General features: G+C 46.2%; 1 protein-coding gene, 1 long non-coding RNA gene and 2 other non-coding genes across 6 annotated transcripts; 1 reads left to right on the top strand and 3 right to left on the bottom strand.

Moving 5' to 3' along the window:
• Positions 1-481: 481 nt before the first annotated feature.
• Positions 482-8876, top strand: LOC112581165. Its single transcript, XR_003105621.2, has 3 exons — positions 482-775; positions 1448-1891; positions 8461-8876. It is a non-coding gene; the product is annotated as an uncharacterized LOC112581165 (long non-coding RNA).
• On the bottom strand, positions 8190-21859 carry RPSA (ribosomal protein SA). 3 transcript variants are annotated; one of them, XM_025272357.2, is made up of 7 exons: positions 21711-21859; positions 20104-20269; positions 18929-19068; positions 9649-9894; positions 8767-8895; positions 8482-8647; positions 8190-8373 (listed from the first exon to the last, which is right to left on the bottom strand). In XM_025272357.2, the coding sequence occupies exons 2-7, from the start codon at positions 20234-20236 to the stop codon at positions 8279-8281; spliced, it is 909 nt and encodes a 302-aa protein (XP_025128142.1). In that variant the 5' UTR covers positions 20237-20269; positions 21711-21859; the 3' UTR covers positions 8190-8278. The 3 variants fall into 3 exon arrangements, with proteins under 3 accessions (XP_025128142.1, XP_025128145.1, XP_025128144.1); XM_025272360.2 differs by having other exon boundaries at positions 18929-19047; XM_025272359.2 differs by lacking the exon at positions 21711-21859 and adding an exon at positions 21155-21247.
• LOC112581314 lies at positions 9444-9592 on the bottom strand. The gene has a single exon (XR_003105847.1). It is a non-coding gene; the product is annotated as a small nucleolar RNA SNORA62/SNORA6 family (small nucleolar RNA).
• On the bottom strand, positions 19120-19270 carry LOC112581313. Its single transcript, XR_003105846.1, has one exon. It is a non-coding gene; the product is annotated as a small nucleolar RNA SNORA62/SNORA6 family (small nucleolar RNA).
• Positions 21860-23468: the final 1609 nt, after the last annotated feature.

Below are 23468 nucleotides of genomic sequence, written 5' to 3'. Positions count from 1 at the left end.
GCCATCTGCAAGCAGCGGGACAAGGGCATCCCCCATCCCCTCTCCTCCAGCGAAGAGCAGGGCTAATGTGTGCAGGAGACCGAGGCCCCTGCACCGTCCCTGGGAGAGTTGGGCCCGCAGTGGGCTCAGCTGGCCCCCAAGTCTGGGGCCGCGCCTGCTGAGAGCCGGGAGACCCCTGCCAGCTCAGCCCTTTGCCCGCAGAAGCCACGAGGGATCCTGGACTGAACCTAGTGCCCCGTCTTAACGTGGCTCTTCCCAGATCTTTTTGAGCATAGGCTCCAGTTTTAGAGGAGAAGTGGGGCAGGGGGCTTCCAGCCTAAAGGCTCCCATAGCTCTTTCTCCACTCACTCCAGAGGAGCTGTCCAGGTGCCTTGGCCCCACTCTTTGCTCCTGAAGGCAGGGCCGAGATCCCCTGCCTCGCCCGGTCTTGGGAACCTCATATTTATTTTTACTTTATATGAGTTGCCTTTTGTTTCTTCTCATTTCTCCATGAGGTAGACTTCAGGGCCTGTGTTCACGCATGCCTTCCTGTATCCACACTCTTGGGGAACTCTCTCACCTCCTGAGGCTAGGCTTGGACAGGTGATTTATTTTGGCCAATAAGATACCAAAAGTGTTGCAAGAGGAAACTTGAGAATCATTTGTTACTCCCGGAACCTGCCTGGGTGTGCACAAACCCTGACTGTTCTGACAGATGACTGTGGCCCAGAAGCCTCAAAGTGCGGCTGAGCGGCCGCCTTGAATCATCCGGCCCACGGGCCCCGACCCCAGACGCGTGAGTAAATTCATCCCAGGTCGGCTGAGCCTATGAAAAGAACCACCCAACACTAAATGTGTTGTTGATTTGAGATAGGTTGTTACAGAGCAACAGATGACTTACATGCTATACTCAAATCCCTTTCTTCTCTCCAGTTCCCACCCCCCCACCCCCATTTCTTTTCCTGACCTTGTTACTCTAGACAGCAAGCCTGGAGGAACCTCACTAGGGTTTCTAAAGAAGTGTTTCCCAAAAACTTTTACAGAGATCCCTTGCCTCAGACTCACTTGGAGAATCTCTTGGAAATAGTCCTGGTAATCTTTGAGAGTGCAGGGTGGGAATCTCCAACTTGGCAAGTCCCTCTGTCCTGAGGAGAAAATGGCAAGGCACTCCAGTGTTCTTGCCTGGAAAATCCCATGGACAGAGGAGCCTGGCGGGCTAAGTCCACGGGTTCACAGTCGGACGTGACTGAGCGCACTGGCCCACTCAACACATTTCAGCAGTTCTATTCTCACATCCATGGTTGCAGCGTCCTTTCTTCCCCAGTCCCTATGTAACAGGGAGAAACCTTTGTATTCTGTACAAGTTAATTGGGAAACAGATGTTGCCTATAAGCTTGGGTATTCTGGCCCTTCTCTGGGAACCCTGCCTCCCAGATAACAAGCATTAAGCGAAAATTCCTTTCTTTAGCACACAGGAACCGTCTTGACCAGATCCACCTATGAATGACTACAGGTGGGAAGAAAGTAACACACCCTCTGTGAAGGCTGACAGGAATCAAGAAACGTTTGATTCGTTCCCTGTCAGTTAAAGGAAGCCTGAGTTCTAACTCAGGACACAAGTCCACCATCTTCGTGGGGTGCTGGCTTTCCTACTGAAGTCGCCATTCCTTGCCCTGACAGCCTCTCAACTTATGGCCTGTCCTGCGGAGAGCAGTACAAGCTTGTACTTGGAACCAGCTGGTGACTAGCTGGCCCTGGTTGGGGATTTTCAGGTAAGGCCCTAGCAGCTGCAGGAACCACTTGTCCTGAGGATCTTCCCTTCAAAATTCCTGAAAGCAGCACCAGCTACCCAGCACTTGGCAACTGGAGCAAGGAATTGACATCCAGGAGCCAACGGGCTCGATTCAGTAGGGTAAGTGGCTCCAGTACTTCTAGCTGGGAACTTTATTTACTCTCTGTTTCAGGCATTTTTTCTGCAATAGTCAAGTTGGGGGCCCTGTTGGAGACAGGGAAGGGCTGTTGGAATTTACCTAATCTGTGAGCCAGCTCTTTCGTTTGTTTGGATGCTAGCATTTGTGTTTTGTCTGTCTCGAATTTCTGACTTTAAATATGGTGAGTGCTTCAGCTATTCCGAAACTGCGAGAGGAAGATGATATTTTATTGTACCCATGAGTGGCCAGAGTGTCCGTTAGGATCTCCACGAGGGGTTTAGGCAGGATTACCTTGGGGCCCTGTGCGCCGTGTTTGTCATTGGGATATGCAAAACCCCGAGGCCAAACTTGAGGGTTTCTTTAGGATTCCGTCTGTCCTTTGGATTTTTCGTTTCATTTTGTTCGGTACTGATTCTCCATTTACCTCCAAATTAAGTTTTATCCTGGTAAATTATATCATTTCTTTTGATAATCTCGAATTGTTGTATGTCACAATAGTAATCAAGTTTCTTTTCAATTGCATTGGCCCCTGGCTGGTTGACACCAAGGCAAAAAGGCATCCTTTTAATGGTTAGAGGTGACCTCTGTGCAAGCGCCTGAGCTGTGACATCAGGGAAAATACGGACGGGAAGGAGAGTGAGGATACGTTGCTCCAAACTTTCACTCCTCCAGCTGAGCCTGCGGTCTGAGCTGCTCTGGCCGCTGTGCCAGTATAACTACCACTTCTGTTCCCATCCAGCCCCAGTTCCCAACACTGGGACTCGGGAGTGCCTCTCTGTACAGGCGTCATTTAGAAACCCCGTGTCATCTGCTGGAGTCCTGGGACTCGGTCTGGCCTCACCGTCTTAAGATCTGGAAGGGCCCTCAACTCAGTCCAGGAGCCGCTCCCAGGACAAGCGGTTTCCTTTGCTGCCGCCTCACATGGGGGTTATGCACATGACCAGTCAGCTGGCTTTCTCAGACTGACTCCTGTAATTAGAGAGACCGCACCCCTTCGTACAGGGAAGATTTCTGTACCTGAAGCCCACTTGACAGTACCCAAAGCTGAACCGAATCGTGACCCCAGTGAGAGAGGAATGCCCTTATTAGATGACCGCGTGTTAGCGCATCTTGGCAGAATTTCAGTTCCCTGACCAGGGATGTGACCCTGGGTGCTTGGAGGGACAGCAGAGTCCTAACCACTGGACCGCCAGGGAATCCCACCTGTAGGTGTTATCTTACTCACATAGTTCATTCAGATTACTGAAGGGGAGGCTGGCAAAGAAATCTGGTTACTTATTCTTGATTTCTTAGGCCAGGTGTAGTGAGATTAAGATTTGAAAGGTGTGCTTGGGCTGGAGATGAGTAGAGCATGGGGATTCCCGACTTAAAAGCTCCAGTAGAGCTTTGCTAAAGGGATAGGAAAGGGGACTGTATGTTGAGGGTGGTTTCCTGTAAACAGCTGCTTACAAGCCTACTGCTCACTGCTTTCACCCAACATAAGCTCTCAGCACCACTGGCTAAGAGTGAGTGCTCAAAAGGCCTTGCCTACTGCTCAGCCAGTCCTTGCCCACAGGCTGTGTGCTTATGGCCAGAACACCGTGTGACCTCAATGACTTGGAATGAAGGGATGACATGAGCCTCTGAGGGCCCTGAGATGTCCTAAGCCCCCAAACCCAACTCCTAGGCAAGGTTTCTCAAGGTCAGTCTGATACTAGCTAGACATGTCCACTTTTACCAAAAGCTTTTCCAACAAAGACCTGGACAGACAAGGGCTGTGCCTTCTACTACTAAGAATTGGTCACCATGGAGGTACAACGCAGTTTCTCAAACCCACACTGTTAAAATAGACAAATGCATAAAAATAAGCAAGGAAGATAAAATCATGAAGGCCTGGTTGTGATGGCCACTTGAAACCCCCCATATATGGCCCCAAACCAACTGCCTTAATCCTACCAGTCCCAGGCCTGTTTCCGGATGACAGAAGAATTTGCTACCTGATTCCTTCGTTACAAGTTATTTTTTCCTTTGAATATTAAGTATCCCACAAGCGACTTGGTCTTGCAATGTCTTTTTTCTAACAATGACTTGGACTTGAGATTTCTTTGGTGTTTGAAGGTATTTGGTAGTATTTAAGGGACAGTTATCCAGAAAGATGCCCTTCTTCTTCAGTTTTATTGGACTCTCTGAGCTCACAAAAGGGACCAAAAGAGGAATTTGGGGGTGTGAAATGTGAACTCTAACCGCATTGTTCCTGTTCCTTGAGAAGGAAGAGGACAAAAGGAGTCATTGTACGCCCACCATAAGCTGTCCACTGTGGTCGGTCCTTTGTCTTTGAACAATCTCAAGTCCTTACACCAATTAACTGGAATAACTAGCTGGACAGTCCTTACACCTTTGAGGACAAGCACAGGAAATGCTTCTCTTTCTCTGAGACGACTGCCAATGTGTAGCGGGGTTACAAGTGATTTTAGTTAAACTGCTTCAGACTAGTTCTTGATCTTCAACTTGGAACAGCCCCTGGATTCTACCCAGATTTTAGCTGTCCTGCTAGGGAGGGGCAGAGGTTGACCAAAAGGAAAAAGCTTAAAAAAAAAGAAAAAAAGGGAAACTTACTAGTGACTTTTTTCCTGTAGGGGGTCTACTCCCCTCAAGAACCTTTGCTTTAGCTTTCTCTTCAGTATCCTGAATATACACAGCTTTTTTTTCTTTTCATTGAAATAGTTTCCTTTCAATATCAATTTAGATTCAGGTGTATAGCACAATCAGTTATACATAAATTTGTTCCTTTACTGATTTTTTTCCTTTATAGTAGTTCCCTATGCTATACAGGAGGTCCTTTTTATCAATTTTATATGTATTTGTGTATCTGTTACACCCAGACTCCTGATTTATCCTTTCCCCTAAGATAACCAGAAGTTTGTGCTTTAATTCTGCAAGTGAGTTTCTCCTTGGTAAACTAGTTCATTGCTACCAATGATCAGATCTCACTTACAAATGGTATCCTATGACACTGGTCCTCCTGACTCAGTTCACTTACTGTGATCCTCTAGATCCACCCAGGGCATTATTTCACTCTCCTTTCTGCCTGAGCAATATTCCATCGTGTCTAGGTCCCATTCTTCTGTTCGTGGACACAGTGGTTGCTTCCCTCTTTTGGCTTGTGTAAATTAGTGCTGCGCTGAGTGGCGAGTTGCGTGTGTCTTTTTGAATCCTGGTTTTCTTCCTGTAGACACCCAGGAGTGGAATGGGTAGATCACAGGGTAGCTCTATTTGTAGAGCTCTCGTGTTCTCCGTGGACTGTCAACAGTTTATATTCCCAGAACAGCGGAGACTTCCTTTCCCCACATCCGCTCTAGCATTCATTGCTTGTAGGCTTCTTTTGGCTGTGCTGGGTCTTCATTGCGGAGCACGGGCTTTGCTCTAGGTGCAGGGGGGAGCTGCCCTCTAGCTGTGGCCCACGGCTTCTCACTGCTGTGACTTCTCTTGTGAAGCACAGGCCCTCGGGCACGCGGGCCTCAGCAGGTGTGGCTCGAAAGCTCTAGAGCACAGGCTCAGCCGTGGTGTATAGGCTTAGTTGGCTCTGTAGTGTATAGTCTTCATGGACCAGGAATCGAACCCGTGTCCCCCCATACTGGCAGGTGGATTCTTATCCACTGCACCACCAGGGGAAGTCCTGTTTGTAGAGTTTGATGATGGCCCTTCTGACTGGCAAGAGGCGATTCCTGATTGCAGTTTTGATGTGCACGTCCCTGATATTAGTAATTACTGATGTGGAGCCCCTTTTCATGCTTCTTCTAAAAGCAGGGATAGAAAATGAACTTATGGTTGTGAGGGGGAAGAAGGGGGGTAAGGGATAGTTACAGTTTGGAATGGCCATGTATTACTGCTGTATTTGAAATGGATAACCAACAAGGAGGTACTGTATAGCACAGGGGACTCTGTTCAGTGCTATGTTGCAGCCTGAATGGGAGTTTGTGGGAGACTGGATACATGTATATGTATGGCTGAGTCCCTTCACCTGAAACTGTAACATTGTTAATCAGCTATATCCCAATACAAAATAAAGTTAAATAAAAAATAAAAAGTGAGAGGGAAACTTCCTTGTTGAAACTGGCTTCCTGACACTGTGCCCCATTTTATTTTTTCCACTTTTCTGATCAAAAGGGCAGGTGTCATTTACAGCCCTGGAGGCCCTGTGAATATCAAGTGTCCAAGGTACTGGTTTTAAAAGTCGCTGCTACCCAAAACAGCAGATTTCTCCCTAGCCTCAGCTGGTTCCTCTCGAGACCAGTAAGTCATGTTCCTAGGCAGAAAGGAAATACCCCAAACCTCGTCTCATTACTACTAGTCCCTTATTTTAAATGGAGTCGTCATTTGACGGTGTTGGTTGTGTATGTACACCATCTTGTCCGTTTACACATGTTATCACTTCCTCTTCAGGTTCCCTCCCCACGTTGAGTGTTGAGTCAAGCTTCCTGTGGTACACAGGTTATTATTATCAACTTCATATGTATTCAGTGTTTTTGTTCCGTTGCTAAATTATGTTCAACTCTTTGCAGCCCATGGATTGTAGCATGCCAGGCTTGTGTATGTTAATCCTAAACTCCTGATTTACCCTATGGTAACCAAGTTTGTGTTTCTCTAAGTTTCTCCTTGAACTAGTCCGTTACTACCACTGTTCAGATCCTACTTAGGATACCTTTTGATACTCATGTCTCAGCTCATTTACTGTGATCCTCTCTAGGTCCACCCCGGGTGCTGCCAATGGCATTATCTCATTCTGAGTAATACCCCACTGTATCTGGGCACCATCTCTTACCATTCTTCTGTCCATGGACATTGTGGCTGCTCCCCCCTTTGGCTTACAGAAACACAGTGTTGCACTGAATGGCGGGACCGCCATTCAGTCTTCTCTGTAGACACCCAGGATTGGGATGAACTGAAACCTCTGCAGTGTTATATACAGATGTTATCAGTTTACATTTCCAGCAGTAGCACAGCAGCATTCTGTCCACATCCTAATGCATGCGTGCGTGGGTCTTTTGATATACCCCTAAGAGGGTGTCGGGCTTCCCTTGTGGCTCAGCTGGTAAAGAATCTCCCTGCAATGCAGGAGCCCTGGGTTGGGAAGATCCCCTGGAGAAGGGAACAGCTACCCACTCCAGTATTCTGGCCTGGAGAATTCCATGGACTCTATAGTCCATGGGGTTGTAAAGAGTTAGACATGACTGACTTGCACTCTTCACTTTAAGAGGGTGTTAGGGGTGGTTACTAAATAATGCCATGATGTACCAATTTAGCTTCCCAGGTGGCGCTAGTGCTAAAGAATCCACCTGCCAATACAGGAAATACCAGGGACAGGTTCAATTTGTGTCAGGAAGATCCCCTGGAGGAAGGCATGGCAACCCACCAGTACTCTTGCCTGCGAAATCCCACAGCCAGAGCCTGGAGGGCTACTGTCCATAGGGTTACGGAGTTGGACACAACTGAGCACGCACGGTCTGCTGACCAGCCAGCGGACAGTTCTTGATACAAAATATGGTTACCAAAATCTTTATGGTATTTCTTCTTTATGGTATGTTTGTAAAACACCTTTAATCCTACCCAACCCTTTTCTGTTAGCTTCTCAAGGATAAAGTGTTTTCTCTTTCAGTCTGCCTCTTCAGATGCACAGGCATAGCTGCAGGCCTTGGTCACACGCAGCGTCGGGCTGAGTGCACCGCAGCTCAGAACGTCCTACTATGACAGCTGAACTGTTCTTCCACTCCTGCTACAGGCTGCCTAGATCTACCTCAAGTTGCTTCTTCTCACAGGACTTTGCTGAGAAACTGATGCCTCAGACATTAATTACATCTAACAGTTTCTCAGCTTACACCCAGCTCACACTCCAGGCACCTGTTAGTATGGAAGAAGGGAGAATGGACGCTGGTGACCACAGCTTCCTTCTGGCCTGACACTTCTATTTACCTTGGTTTTTTAAAGAAAGCTAGGGTAACAGAGCTGTATTGACCAATTCTGTGTATTGTATTCTCCAAGAATACACAGGTATGTCTATCAGATCAACTACATGCATGACATATTTTACTATTTTAAACTATTTTAAAATTACACACTAAGGAACGACAAAGTGATAGAGTATGCACTGGCCACATGCCCAGACTCAGGACCAGCTGCTCTGAATCACAGCCCCATGAATATTATCCTCTGCTGAGGACACCTGGGCCCAGAGCCACACACTAGGCTGAGCAAGGCTTTCACACCAGGTGTGTCTGTCCCATAGACTGAAATGAACGAACAAAATTTTTAGAAACAGTTTATTTTCCATCAACCAAATTTCCATTTTGGTGGAAGTTTGTGGAAGTTCTACAAGTGTCTGGAAGAAGAGCTTACGACCACTCGGTGGTGGTTCCTACCCATTCCGTGGCCTGGGCGGTGGGGGCTGCAGACCAGTCTTCAGTGGAAGGCTGAGCACTCCAGTCTTCTGTTGAGAAAATACAAGGAGGTCATCAGCCACATCCCCAGATTACTTTTGTAACCCCACCCCACCAATCTGCTTGTATTCCTACAGATACTGGACCCTGATACGTACCAGTGGGGAACTGCTGAATGGGCACGGAAGGCACCTGCACGCCTTCAGACCAGTCTGCCACCTCAGGCTGAGCAGCCGTGAACTCTGGAGCTGGAGCGGTCCATTCACCCTGAAACTCCTCCTTGGTCACAGCCTTCTCAGCTGCTGCCTGCTCTTCCTTTTCAATCTAGTTTAGGAAAATATTTTTTGGTTTATATGCAATGGCGGATTAGTTTCTGTTGTTGGCAGTAAAAAGTATCCATGTACTTATGTGAGTGACAACAAGCCCCTGTGGACGAAGCTCACCTCCTCAGGATCTCTGTAGAAGTAGAGGTCCGGCATGACCTCCCACGGGTGCTCTCGGGAGATGGTGCCACGCATGCGCAGGACTTCCCGGGCGAGCATCCACCACATCAGACCCACCGAGTGTGCTCCCTGCAAGAGCGCCAGGTTAAAGCGACACTTGGCAAACCGCGAACAATAAGCACCCCCCACTCCACCTAACCTGTCCCCTCATCATCTAGGTCCCTTGGTACCACGTGAGCAGACATGTCTGTTAGTCTGAAAGTGTTTATAGCACAGCAGAAACTAACACAACACTTAAAACTGTACTCCAATTAAAAATCAAAGTTTATACCAAGATTGTTCTCTATCTCTGGTTCTTAATCTTGTCTGCCACTGGAATTTAATTAACTAACTGGGTTTAATTAAGACTCCACTCAACAAAATGGGGCCAGTGCCTGAATATTGGTAGAAATAAAAGAAAACCTCAGCCCCATTCTTATGTGTAGCCAGGTTTGAGATCAGTGACAAACGACCAATTTGAAACATAGGTAACCCACCTTTTCAGGATCTCAGAGCAGGATACATGAACTGAGAAAACAGAAAAGTCAAGTACTGCCTGAAGAGTTAGGAATATTGAAGAAGAGAAAAAAAAAAAAAGGCTATCTTTAAAATGTTTTCACCTCTCCTTAAAATCATACTTTTGTAGCAAGTATTACTATCCAACTCCACTCATTGGGCCAGAGACCCTTGTGGTGTTAGCGAAAACTTGCCCCTCGTGTAGCACACTACCTACACTTGAGAGTTCACTGGCCAGTGGCCTCAACTCCAAGCTCTAACAATGTGCAGAGGAGAGCCCGGGGCGGAGCACTTAGCGGCTGCGCCAGCTCAGTCACAGACTGTTACCTTGTTGTTGCACGGGATGGCGATGTCCACGTAGCGCAGAGGAGAGTCCGTGTTGCACAGAGCAATGGTTGGCAGGTTCACGTAAGAGGCTTCCGTGAGGGGCTGGTGGTCAGCCCTGGGATCGGTGACCACCAGAAGCCTTGGCTCCCTGAACGCGGCCTGGATCTGGTTAGTGAAGGTTCCCGGAGTGAAGCGGCCTGCGATAGGAGTGGCTCCGGTGGCAGCAGCAAACTTCAGCACAGCTCGCTGGAAGAAGCAACAGAAAGAGGTAACGAGCGTCCCCGAGACGGTGCCACAGGAGCCCTGCGATGATAAACGGACCCCCACCACCTTCTGTAATGTCACCAAGCAAGCTACCTAGCAGGAAACTCCCCCAAAGCCTTGCTCAAAACATCTAGTAGTTAATCGTTCTATGAAAACTCAAAGTGTTAGTCACACAGTTGCGCCTGACTCTTTACCACCCTATGGCCTACAGCCTGCTATGCTGCTCTGTCTGTGCTCCTCTTGTCTGTCTCCAGGCAAGAATACTGAGTGAGTTGCCATCCCCTTCTCCCGGGGATCTTCCTGACCCAGGGATCGACCCCGGGTCTCCTGCATTGTAGGCAGATTGTTCTCCATCTTCCACTTATTGCCTGGAAACATAGAATCAGGACAAAAAGAAAAACGCAAAGCATGGCCCCGCACCCAGGCCCTCTGCTAGGGATGCTCTTCCCTCGGGTTAGCTGATGCTCACTACACCCTCACTTCTGCTGGTTCCACAGCAAACTAGCCGGGTTCAAGTACCACTTACGAGTAACAGGCTAGTGACTCCTGTACGTCCAAATTCCTCATAAGACTAAAAAATGACACAAAATGCAAACACACCACGTGGAATCTGACCACCAGAGCACTTCTGTATTCTAGGTAGTAAATTTTCCCTGATGGAAGCACAGACTGGTCACTGAGCTCACTCTACAGCAGTAATTAAAACCATCAACCATGTGTCTCACCAAAGAATTCCAGTGATTAAGCCAGCCACAAGGGGAATAAAGCCCAGTTAAAACACCTCTTGCAAGGAGGCCTAATCAGGACAATTGAGTAAAATGAGAATTGAGAAGAATTCACCCCCTTCCACCAACACTGTTATATATTTGTATATATGTATAAATGTACACTTGTACGTATAACAGGACACCTAGGAACAACTCAAAGGGCAAGAAAGAGCTCCACAGAACAGGGCTGAAGGAGACAAAAAAGAGGAAGTGGGGCGGACTCCCAGTCCTCTTGGGAGGTAGCTGAAAAAGAGGAAATGTCACCCGCTACCCTGAACATTCCCTCACTGGCAGGGATATTCACTGGAACAAAAACGGAGGTTCCGAAGCTCAGCACAAAGATGACTGGTTTGTGCCGGGCAGGACAGAGACCCGCGCAGACGGTCTGTGCCACCGCCCTGCTCACTGCAGCCTGAGGCGTGTGTCCGCGAGGCCAGGTGACGGCTGAGTGCTGCCTTAGAGGACACCAGGCAAGAAGCCTGGTGGGGGGAGGGCAAACACACTCAAGGGGACGCAGAGCAGTCCTGCTGCAGATGTGAGTGCTGTTGTGCAGCGGCACGAGAAGAGGCGAGGTCGCCAGGGCGGCCTCTGCCTTTACTCACCAGCTCCAGTTGCAACCCTGGCCTCCCTGAACCCAGAGGCAGACACCACCAGGTTGCCACGAAACAGAGGGGACTGAAACTACAGCTGCGGCCTAGGACCAAAGAAACAGAGGGGACTGAAACTACAGCTGAGGCCTAGGACCAAAGCCACTGTTTGGGATTAACATACACACTAGTATATGTAAAACTGACAAGCAACGAGACCTACCATACAGCACAGGGAGAGCTCCCCATGCTGTACAGGAGGTCTCGTTGCCTACCAGTTTTATATCTATTAGTATGTATGTTAATCCCATGGAAACAGGTCTGAGGACGGTGACACACGTAACTGGACACGACCTTGCACACCTACAACAAGCACAGCGTTGGAAATCAACCTTACTCCAATAAAAATAAAACTCAGAAACTTCCCTGGTCAAGGGACTGGATCCCACATGCTACATCTAAGATACCCCATGGTGCAACAAGGGTCAAAGACCCTGGGGATTTCAAGTGAGAACCAGGGCGATGCAACCAAACAAATGAACACATAAGCATTAAAAACAAACAAACAAAAAAAACCCAAAACTTAGAAAATAAAAAGCTGTAATGTGAAAGGACATTTGGAGCGTTTCTTCTGGCACTTCCACAAAATCCTGCCACCATGTGGCCATTTCAGGCCAACAGCGACCTTGAAACCAGGCCCTGCAGGGCTGTAAATGACAGCTGCCTCAGAAAGTGTCTGGGGTGAGTAACTGGGGAAAAAAGCAGCAGAGTCTCAGGAGGCCAGTTTCAACAGTTTAATCTCCCTCACACCATGTTTAAAAGAAACACACGAAAAGAGGCTCAATATTGCTACTTTGTAGAGACATGCAAATCAAAGCTACACTGAGAAATCGGTTAGCACCAGTCAGAATGGCCACCACCCACATCTACAGACAATAAATGCTGGACAGGGTGTGGATTCAAGTTTGTGGTTGTAAACCGAGGGTTCCTTAGTAAAGCAGAAACAGAGCTGCCCTAAGACCCTGCCACCCGACTCCTGGGTGTCTTACCAGGAAGAAACCAGAATTCAAAGACACACGCACGCCTGAGTTCACTGCAACGCTATTTACACAAGCCGAAAGAGAGAAGCAGCCAAAACGCCACCCACAGCAGAAAGGTAAAGGAGAAACAAATGGTAGCCAGGGACAATGGAGTCTTTATTACTCAGCCAGAAATGAGAATTTAATAAATGCCACTGGCAGGAAGCCTGGATGAACCTAGTGAGGATCATACTAAATGAACGAGTCAGACACAAAAGGCCAACGTCATCTTGTTACTGGATCACAAGCCTGTTTGCCCAACGCCAAGTGAGACCAATCATACCATTTAGTTGGAACAGAGAAAGGCTTATTACAGGTTCATACAAGGAGATGGACGGCGCATGCCCCAAGAGTACCTAAAGTTACTGAAAGCTTTCAGCGAAAGCAAAAGGTGAGGGAGGGGCGTGGTTAGTTGCTGCAAACTTCTTGATGTCAGATCCTTTGTTTTTGCGGTCTGGCCATGGTCAGGTAACTATGTTCCTGTGAATCTCCACCAAATGAATGTTATTCTTTGTCTTGACAAGAAAGGGCAAGGTCCCATCCTGGCTAAGAGGTGGCACAGCTCAGCTGGCAGCTCCTTCAGGGCCAGGTCTCCACATCCTGCCCAGCTGTCACCCCGAGGGAGCCAGGCACCCAATCCAACTGGCCCTCAGTCTCCTCAGGCCACACCAAAGCCGAGGGGGGTCTAGGTCTCACAGACGGCAACCCAGGCAGGTGGCCGCCGCCATCAGGTCACAGAAACGGGGATGAGGGAGAGGCCGCCGCTGCCTCAAGGCCAGGCCCAAAGCTGGCGGAGGGCCTTAGTGAAGGCTCTGGGGCCCTGCAGGGCGCAGTCCCCAGTCTGTCCCGGGCCTCCCGCTCACGCGCCGGCCCAAGGCTCATCAGAAGGCCCCAATCTGCCTCATGGTCCACATGCTACTGACCCTTGGCTGAATTGCTTCCTTAATGGTCCCCCAATGACAGGTGCTTGTAGGCAGGGCCCACTGAGGTACCCACCAAAGGCTGAGTAAGACCCGTCGCTTAGTAACCAGGATGTGGGCTAACGAGGCACAGCAATGGCTGCCTGCTAAGGGCTGTGCTCATCCTGCTGTTACAATGACTTATAGGTGGAACCTCAAAGTTGGTAGCACAAGTTTACCAGGGACAAACTCCCTCGCAGAATTAAAAGCCAAACTTATGCTTACCATCGGGGAAAGGATAAATTAGGAGTTTGGGATTAACAGATTCACACTAATACAACACCTACAGCAAACACTGCATTGCAAATCAACTTGACTTCATGGTTCAAGACGGCGGAATAGAAGGACATGCGCTCATCTCCTCCTGCAAGAGCACCAAAATCACAACTAGCTGTTGCAGAACCAGCAACAGGAAGATGCTGGAACCTACCAAAAAGATACCCCACATTCAAAGACGAAGCCGCAGAGAGATGGTAGATGGTAGGAGGGGCACAATCATGATAAAACCAAATCCCACACCAGCTGGGTGGGTGACTCAGACTAGAGAACAATTAATACTAAAGAAGTTCTCCCACTGTTGTAAAGGTTCTGAACCTCAGATCAGGCTTCCCAGCCTGGGTATCCAACAAAGGGACTGGCAATCCCCAGGGAATCTGACCTTGCAGACCAGTGGGATTTGATTATAGGACTTCCACAGGATTGGGGAAACAGAGACTCCAGTCTTGGAGGGCAGAAACCAAACCTTGCGTGCACAAAGACTCAGGGGAAAGGTGCAGCGACGCCACAGGAGACGGAACCAGAACTGCCTGCTCACGTTGGAGGGCCTCCTGTGGAGGTGTGGGCCCACAGAGGCTCCCAGGGATGGGGGCACCAGTCTGGGAAGGTCCTTCCTTGACGTAAAGCCTCTCGGAGGTCACCACTAACCTGACCACTGAGCCTGCAACCCAAGGCTGGGTGTTCTCAGGCCAAACAACTACCAGGGAGGGAGCACAATCCCTGGGAGCACCCATCAGCAGATAACTGGATTAAAACTTTACTGACCAAGGCCCTGCCACCAGAACAAGACCTAGTCTTTCCCACCACCAGTCCCTTCCATCAGGAAGTCGACAGAAGTCACAGCCTCCTCCATTAGAGGGCAGACAGAGAAGCAAGCACAGGCCCATAGCGAGTGAAACAAAACCACATTACAGAAAGTTAGTCAGCATGAAAAAGCAGGTGGTTATGTCCCAGATGAATAGATAACATAAAACCCCAGAAAAACAAGTAAAGTGGAGACAGGCAACTTTCCAGAAAAAGAATTCAAAATGATACTGAAGATGATGATACAGGATCTTGGAAAAAGAATGGAAGCAAAGATTGAAAAGATGCAAGAACTGTTTACCAAAGACCTAAAACAGACAGATAAATAATACACTGGAAGGAATCAACAGCAGAAGAGGCAAAAGAACGGGTAAATGACCTGGAGGACAGAACGGTGGAAATCACTGCCACAGAACAGAATGCAGGGGGAAAAAAGACTGAAAAGAAAGGAAGACAGTCCGAGTGCCCCATGGGCCAACATTAAACACATCAACATTCCCGTTACAGGGGTCCCAGAAGGAGAGAGAAAGAAAGGACCTGAGGAAGTATCTGAAGAGGTAATAGCTGAAAACTCCCCTAAAATGGAGAAGGAAATAGTCAATCAAGTTCAGGAAGTAGAGAGTCCCAGGCAGGATAAACCCAAGGAGGAACACACAAAGACACATAGTAATCCAACTGGCAAACCTTAAACACAGAGAAGATATTAAAATCAACAAGGGAAAACAACAAATAACGTGGCAAGGGAACTCCCATCAGACTACCACCTGATTTCTCAATGGAAATGACAAGCCAGCAGGGAATGGCATGATAGAGAAATCAAAAGCTTTCCAGACAAGCAAAAAGTTAGAGAGAATTCAGCACCACCAAACCAGCTTTACAACAGATGCTAAAGGAACTTCTCCAGACAGGAAACACAAGAGAAGGAAAGACCTACAGAAAATAAACCTGAAACAATTAAAATGGTAATAGGATCATACATTACCTGAAATGTAAATGGATTAAATGCACCAAAAGATATAGACCAGCTGGGTGGATGAAAACACCTGCATGAATGCACTTCCCCTTACCCCATCACTCTGCTTGACCCCCCCCACCAAATTGTCTGTCATTATTTTATATTAAGTTAATCATATTCCCATTATGGCTTATAATTATAATTATCTTTTATTTTTTGATTGTGAAAACTGATAAACATCTTTCACTACTGCCATTATGTAGCTATTACTCACTTAATACCACTGTATCATGACTGGCCAACAGAAAAGTAACAGAAAATTCTGTACCACCAAAACTACCATTCAATAGAAAAACCTGTAATCACTTAAAATCCAGATGCAAATCAGAATTATTGTGAGTACAAATGCCCAGGTATTGCTTTTTGTTTGCCAGTGCTCCAGATGTGTCTAATGTTTAGAAACAACTGGACTGTATGTTAAGATCTCTTACTATTATCTAGTTTGTTTCAGTTTCTATTTCATATTCAGTGCTCCCATTTCATTTAGTTTATGGTTTCCAATTTTTCCATCTATTTTTAGCTTAATGTTCTTTCTCAAGCATTTATGAAGCGTAGTAGTAAAGCTTTTATATATATAAATAATATGCATAATATATATATTTTAGAAGACATGAATTTCTGCCTAACTAAACAACAACGTATGACATTTTGATTCCACTTGACTTAGAAAATAGATACACAAGCAGCAACAAAGGCTCACTGTATAGCACAGGGAACTAAAGTCAGTATCTTGAAATAACCTATTATGGAAGACAACTTGAAAAATAATGTGTATATGAATAACTCTAACACAAAGAATTCTACTTTTTGAAACTTAGTAATGTTTATCTTTTAGCCAGTTTTTCCAAATGTTCTGTGGACATCAATAGCAACATGTAAAATACAAAATTTTAAATAAATTTTAGGATATAAAATTACTGTAACTTAATATAAATCTATTCTAATTAAATTATTAATGACATCACTCAAGATGCTCCAATTTTTGTTTTTCTCTGCACTTGATAAAATATTCTCAGAGAAATATTAATGTCTCACTATATGATTATTCCCCCCCTTGTTTTTTTTTTTTTTACAGTTTTGGTTTCTTTGTTGTTAGGCGTCTAATGGTTTCTGATGTCTATCTTCTTTGTGAATAGCACCTCTTATCACTGATCACTTTTCATTTTAAAAATAAGGTAAAAAAATTTTAAGTTATTAAGAAAAACTTTATCCAATAAAAAATAAAAATTACATTAGAAAAAAATAAAGCATAAGGCTTTGGGTGCTCATTCCATCAACTACCACTTTCATTTTCAACCCAGGAACAGGAGATGAAATCCTGTCACCTTGGGCAGCAGCAACCCACACAGGGCCTCAGGCACTACCAGTCCCAGTGCCCGCAGGGCTGTAAATAATGACAGGGGCTGCCCCAGGGAATGCCTGGGGGGATTATTAGGCAGGAGGTGGAATCTCAAGCCTCAGTCTCCCTCAGATGCCAATTTTGATGGGTCAATCTCCCTCACACTGTATTTAGAAGCAGCACACGGCAAGAGGCTCAATACGCTCATTTCTAGAGACGTGCAAATTAAAACTACACTGAGGCATCAGTCCAAAAAACCTTTTAGTCACTCAGTTGTGTCTGATTCTTTGGGACCCCATGGACTGTAGCCCACCAGGTTCCACTGTCCATAGAATTCTCCAGGCAAGAATACTGGAGTGGAGAGTCATACCCTTCTTCAGGAGATCTTCCCAACCCAGGGATTTAACCTGAGTCTCCTACACTGCAGGCAGATTCTTTACCATCTGAGCCACCACAGAAGCCCAAGGAATCAAGATAGCACCAGTCAGAACAGCCATCACCAAAACATCTACAAACAATGCTGGACAGGGTGTGGAGAAAATACATACTCATTCCTATTCTATTAGTGGGAATGTAAATTGGAAACAGCCACAATGGGGGTTCTTTAATAATGTAAAAACAGAGCTCCCCACTCTTGGGTGTCTACCAGAAGAAACCAGAATTCACAAAGACACATGGAGCCCAAAGCTCACAGCAGCGCTGCTATTTATACAAGCCCCAAGAGGCAAGAAGCCAATATGCCCATCCACACGGAACTGGTGAAGAAAAAATGGTAGCTAGGGACAATGGAATATTACACAGCCAGAAAAGGAGAATTTAATAAATGCCATTGGCAGCAAGCAGGGATCAAACTAGGGAGGATCATACTAAATAAACTGAGTCAGAGACTCAAAAGGCCATTATATGACTTACAGGTGGAATCACATACTAAATTCATCAACAACCTCCTCAATAGCACAGGAGCTCTACTCAACGCTCTTACCCCTATATGGGAAGAGAACTGCAGAGGCAAGCATACACGGTAACTGGACAAGATGCTGTACACCTACACCCAACACCCAAGTGTAAATGCACCCAACTCCAATAAAAATAAAAGTAACAACAGACACGCTTTTGAGCGTTTCTTCTGGCATCTTTCACTTTTAACTTTCAACCCAGGAACAGGACTTACAGTAAGGCGCTGGTTGCCTGAGTAAACCAACTTGAGCAGAGAAATCCTGCCACCTTGTGGCTGTTTCCCGCAATAGCAACTTTCAAACCACGGCCGTAGGCACTAAGCCTTCAAGAGCCTGCAGGGCTGTAAATAGACACCTGCCATCAGCAAATGTCTTGAGGTGGGTAACAGAAAATAAACTCATTTAAGGCAGAAATTTCAGCTTGCCAATACCAACTGGTAAATTTCTCTCATACTGAGGAACTGGTTCTCACTATTCAAAACGGCCATCATCAAAATGTGTACAAACAACGCTGGACGGGGCGTGGAGAAAAGATGGCAGCTATCAGTAGGAATGGACTGATGTCCTAGAGCAAGTTTCAAAAAATGAAGGGGAAAAAAGACAATGTTTATTAAGCTGTTTTTATTCACTTAATCTGGCAAATATTCTTACTGTTGCTGATGTTGACAGTGTGTGGTGATATCCTATCGACAGAAGCCCTTCCTTAAAAACTGGCATTTAATTCTAACTTTTCAACTCAATATTCCAGTTTTTTTTAAAGAAATGAAACCTGAATGTAATTAAATTTTGGGTGCAGTGTCTTCCTTGGTGTGCGTGGGGGCTTCAGTACTTGGTGCTGAGTGGGCTTACTGCCCTGGGGCACGTGGAATCTTCCAGGACCAAGGACTGAAGCCATGTCCCCTGCATTACCAGGCAGATTCTTACCACTGGACCACCTGGAAGTCCAATATTTCACTGAAAACCTTCAAAGCTCACCGCTGAAAATGGCAGTGAGCCACTTTTTCACTTCTTGAAATTCAGCGGCTCAGGAAAATACACAATGACACAACACGAATTTTCAGAGTCAGATGTGAAGTGATGAATACGGTGACAATCTTTAATTTTGGGAATTCCTCTAACTCAGCCCAGTTTCAAATGTTTTTTGAATAAACTCTGGGGTCTGTTTCTGCTTTTCTATACACCCCCAAACATCTGTAAGCTTTGTAGCAAAAACCAAGCATACTGTCCCACAAACCTGGCCAGTATTCCTGGAGGATATGACACTGACATCAGCCGGGTTTTCAATGGCGACGATGGCCCGAGCGGCCAACAGAAGCTTCTCCCAGGTCCTCTTCAGATTTATGATGTAGATGCCTAGGCGGGGACACAGGTTTTCTTAAGAGCAAACCAAGTTTTGTAAGGTAATATTCTTCTAAAAACATGAAGTCATGTGGCAGCGAGTACTATCAAACTCCAGTCATAGAGGCAAGCTCTACTGGTGTTAGCGAAAATCCTGCCATTAATATAGCACACTTCCGACACTCAGTAGTTCATTGGCCAAGACTGGCCTCCACTCTGAGCTTTAATAATGTGCAAAATGCATTTTTTCATTTCTTATCCTCCTGTGTTAACCCACTCTCAAGCCTTCCATGCAGAACCCAAGAAGCTCTTACTTATTTGTGGCCTACCATTATTTTCCTCTTGTCATCTACCATGTCAAACTTATCACGCGCTCCGTTAATCCTTGCCACTCACAGGTGTAAATCCTTCAGTGCTTCTATCTCAGCTGAACAACTTAATGCATTCGTCTCATCAAAAGCTACTTTTCCTGATACATAAATGAAAACCAAAATGCTTGTTCCCAATTCAGAAATCAGCTTTACAAACCCATATTGGTAGCTACAAAGGCACTCTGGGAAATAATTATTAGGAACTAAGCTATCGTAAAGCGTCCACCTACAATGCGGGAGACCAGGGTTCGATTCCTGGATTGGGAAGATCTTCTGGAGAAGAAAATGGCACCCCACTCCAGTACTCTTGCCTGGAAAATCCCATGGACGGAGAAGCACGGTAGGCTACAGTCCATGGGGTCGCAAAGAGTCAGACACGACTGAGCGACTTCACTTCACGCTATTAAATGTTCTCCTTATCTTCACATTGTGCTTATTCAAGGCCCAACCCACGACACACAACCTACCAGTTTCCACTCTTCCACTGGAGTTCAGAATTTTTCCTTTAAAAACAACCAGATCACTTAATACTTTTAAAGCTTCTTACCAATCTAAATATCTATTTTCATCAGTTACTTAGTGAGAGCCCCCTAAGGCTCAAATTTCAAAAAGCACTTCAACTCAGTACCAGAACAGTAGTGTCAAAACTTGTTCTTATAGCTGGAACGACCAAGCAAAGAGCACTAAAGCAATGACTGACCATCACTTTTCCTTTTGTAGATGTACTGTTCCATTTGGAAGTCAAGGTTGGTGCCACCTAAGTGGGTTCCTGCTGCAAGGAATTTGAGGACATCCTCCTCCTTCATTTGCAGGACATCAAGGGCTCCGGACATTGTGAAAGCTTCCCTTTAAGTTACGATGGGAATCTGAAAAACAATAGTTATCCAAAGTCCTTTAAACTCCAGGGACTCAAGCGGGATGGTACATTCTACTCTTGGGAGTCAGGTGACTTAATGTTTAAATCTTAACCATAGACCACACCTCCTACAGTGTCAGGCAGTGGGGTCAGTCTAGTGGATAGGACAGAACATTAACAGATCTATGTACCACCTTGGAAAATCAAATCCTGCTAAAAGAGTGGTGTGGAGACAGACAAAACACCCAGGTAACTAAATGGAAACAGTGAATTGAGACTTTTTAACACTCAAGGTACAGAGGAGTTAGATGTGAAAGAGCAGCCATGTCTGAGAATATTCAGAAGGTGAGCAACGGTGATGTAAATAGGCGTTATTTTCAAGCAGATTGAAGGTGGTACCTTCAGCGGTACTTCTGAGATTATTAGTTTTCCTTGAAAGGAGAAAAACAAGGCCAGATCAAGGACAATCTCCTCAAACGCAGATAATCAGAACTCCAACCCCTTTTTTCTGCACTTAATGTGACCATAAAGCGTCAAATATGGCGTTTACAACACGAACATAAATTAGATTTTGATTAAAGCTCGTCACACCTGAATAGGAAACCCTGCCCACAAATCCACAGGGCCTGGACGACCATACTAGCTGCAGGTGACCGCTCTTGAACCTCTCGGGAAGGGCGCTCATAGAGGAAAACGGCTCTTAAAGAGCATGTGGGTGCCTTCCAGAACCAGGTGCAATCAAGATCCCATCCAATTTGATCCCATCCAATTTCAACAAACTGTACTTCGCCCCTAATCAAGAAACCTCCCATAGAAACCACCCATTAGAGAAATCAAAGTGAAATGGGGTGTGTGTGTGTGTGTGTGTCTGAAAAGCTCTCGGTGCGCTCCTCACCTGCTTTCTTCCCCGAGTGCACTTTCGCGTCTGTTCGTCACTAAATCTCTTTCTCTCTACACCTCTGTTAGGACTTTTTTTGCATTCCTTGTCCAAGTTATTTTGAACCGAGAGAACAGAAACGTGACGTTTGAGCTTTCCAGTAACAAAAACCTCAAGAACCTTAACTCCTTAACACCATGAACAAGGAAGAGACCAACTCAAGTTGATGGAGAAAACTGGAGCATAAACCTCGGGATTTACAACCGAGCATCGGGATTTGAGTCTAAACTAGCGCGCAGCGTAAGGTGGTCTCTCTGCACCCTCGGCCACCCGCACGGCGGCCCGGGGCCTCCGCGGCGGGAGCGCAACCTCTGCCCGCTCCCGAGGCCTAGTGGGAACGTCCCGGCCCGGGCCCGGCCACGTGTGGGTCGCCAGTTTGAGCGATAGAGCGCCTAGTCAGAGACTAACGCACTCCGTCTGCGGGCTCTCACCCCAGGTCCTCCCCACACCTCGTTTGGACAGGAAGCTTGTCCTTTTGACCCTGGGAGCCACCGGCACCCCAAAAGCAACTCACTCAGGACAACGCCGTATGGACCCCTCTCTGGGTAGCGCCGAAAGGACTGGCGGGCGGAAATGACGTCCTTATATAGTCCGCATCCAGCCAATAACAACGAAATCTCAACGGAAGCGCAATGAAGCCTTGCATCTTGGGGGCGGGCCTTCCTCCGGAAGACGGGCTACGGCGCTAGCGCGGACGCCAGCGAATGGCGGAAGTTGGAGGGTTGATTGCTGCACTCGGATTTCGAAGAGGGTTGCAGTCCGGAAAGGCCAGCAAGGGATTGGCGCTCTGCCCGTTGGGATTGGCGCTCTCATCCAGCATTTTGTACTTACGCGCTTGAGTGGGTTCCTTATTTAAACTGCATTTTTCCTTCGTGGGAAAGCACTGAACAAACCTCTGTTGGATGAACAAAAACTGGAGAAGCTACTTTGCGGTTTTTGGAGGACAAGTTAGCGGTGTCTAATTCAGATTTTTAAAGAGTTCTGTTAATGGGAAGTTTCCCGTTTAAAAAAAAAAAAAGACTACACGGATGGAACGCAGGAGAATTTTTTTCGTAGAAAAATTGCGATAGCCATTATTAGTTAATATACATTCCGCCCAATACCATGCAGCCATTAAAAAGAATTAAAATACATTCTATGGTTCTAAAAGTAGTTATAGGATGAGGGCGATCATTTTGAAAATTTGAAGCCCTAGGTATTAAACGACTGTAAAGAAATAACCAGTAGCCAGATTGTTAATTATACAGTAGGTTTGAAGTCTGGTTGCACTTAGAATCGCTTGGAGAGGTTTTAAACATATGCCCAAAGCTAAACCGAAAGAATTTAGATAATTTTAACGTGCACCCAGGGTGGGAACTACGGATATACAAGTAGAGAAGTGGATAGGTTCTTGGCCTCTTGAGTATTTTTTTGAATTCTTCTTTGAGGAACGCAGGTTTTTAAATTGAAATAAAACAAACTACGCATTTAAATGAAGAGCTGACATACAAGCAAAGGAATAAACTTAATTGTGGCTTTAAGCATCCTTAGAAACTGGTGCAAGTATCCGTTAGATAAAAAGGGGGAAAACTTAGGCTGGCTTTTAGGGACAGTTTTCAGTCACTGCAGGACTTTCCTGGAGGGTGTTCTAGGACACTCCCAGACTATCTCAGCTCCCTCCCCAGTGCACCATAGAATCTTCCATTCTAACAACTGGGAAATTGTGCTGTAATTATGTTTAGGTTTTGTTTCTCCACAAAATACTTTTTTCCCCACAAAACAACTCTGTCCTTGAGAAGTGCTAAGCATGATGAAAATCTTCGGCAAGGAAGTGAGTTATCTTCAAAGGTGAAGATGTACTATAGTGATCGTAAGCCAGAGTGAGGAGCCCTCAGCCTAGGGGGCACTTGTCGAAGTGCGGTAGCTCCCCAGCCAAGTGTCCTCCTTCCCACCTCAGCCTCCTGGTCCTCTGCACAAGTTTCTCCACTATTTTTTATTCGTACACATTTAAAATAAAAATCTCAGCCTTTCTTTTGCAAACTTTGGTTCCTTGGGTCTGTATTTAAAAAATAATAATGGGCTTCAATTTTTTTTTTTCTTCAAATATGAAATTGTGCCAGGGACTATTTGGTGGCGGGGGGTGAGGGGGGGGATGGTTATATTTCACATGGCATTGGATGGCTAGGAGATTCTGTACTGATTTGAAGCTGAGAGAATTATGGGGTAGTTAGCTGGCCCCAGGCATCAAGTTCATCTTGGGCCACCCACCTTTGTAACCAGAATGCCTCCTTTC

Source organism: Bubalus bubalis, chromosome 21 (assembly GCF_019923935.1).
Source record: "Bubalus bubalis isolate 160015118507 breed Murrah chromosome 21, NDDB_SH_1, whole genome shotgun sequence".
NCBI lineage: Eukaryota > Metazoa > Chordata > Mammalia > Artiodactyla > Bovidae > Bubalus > Bubalus bubalis.
This window is presented reverse-complemented; position numbering and strand designations above follow the sequence as displayed.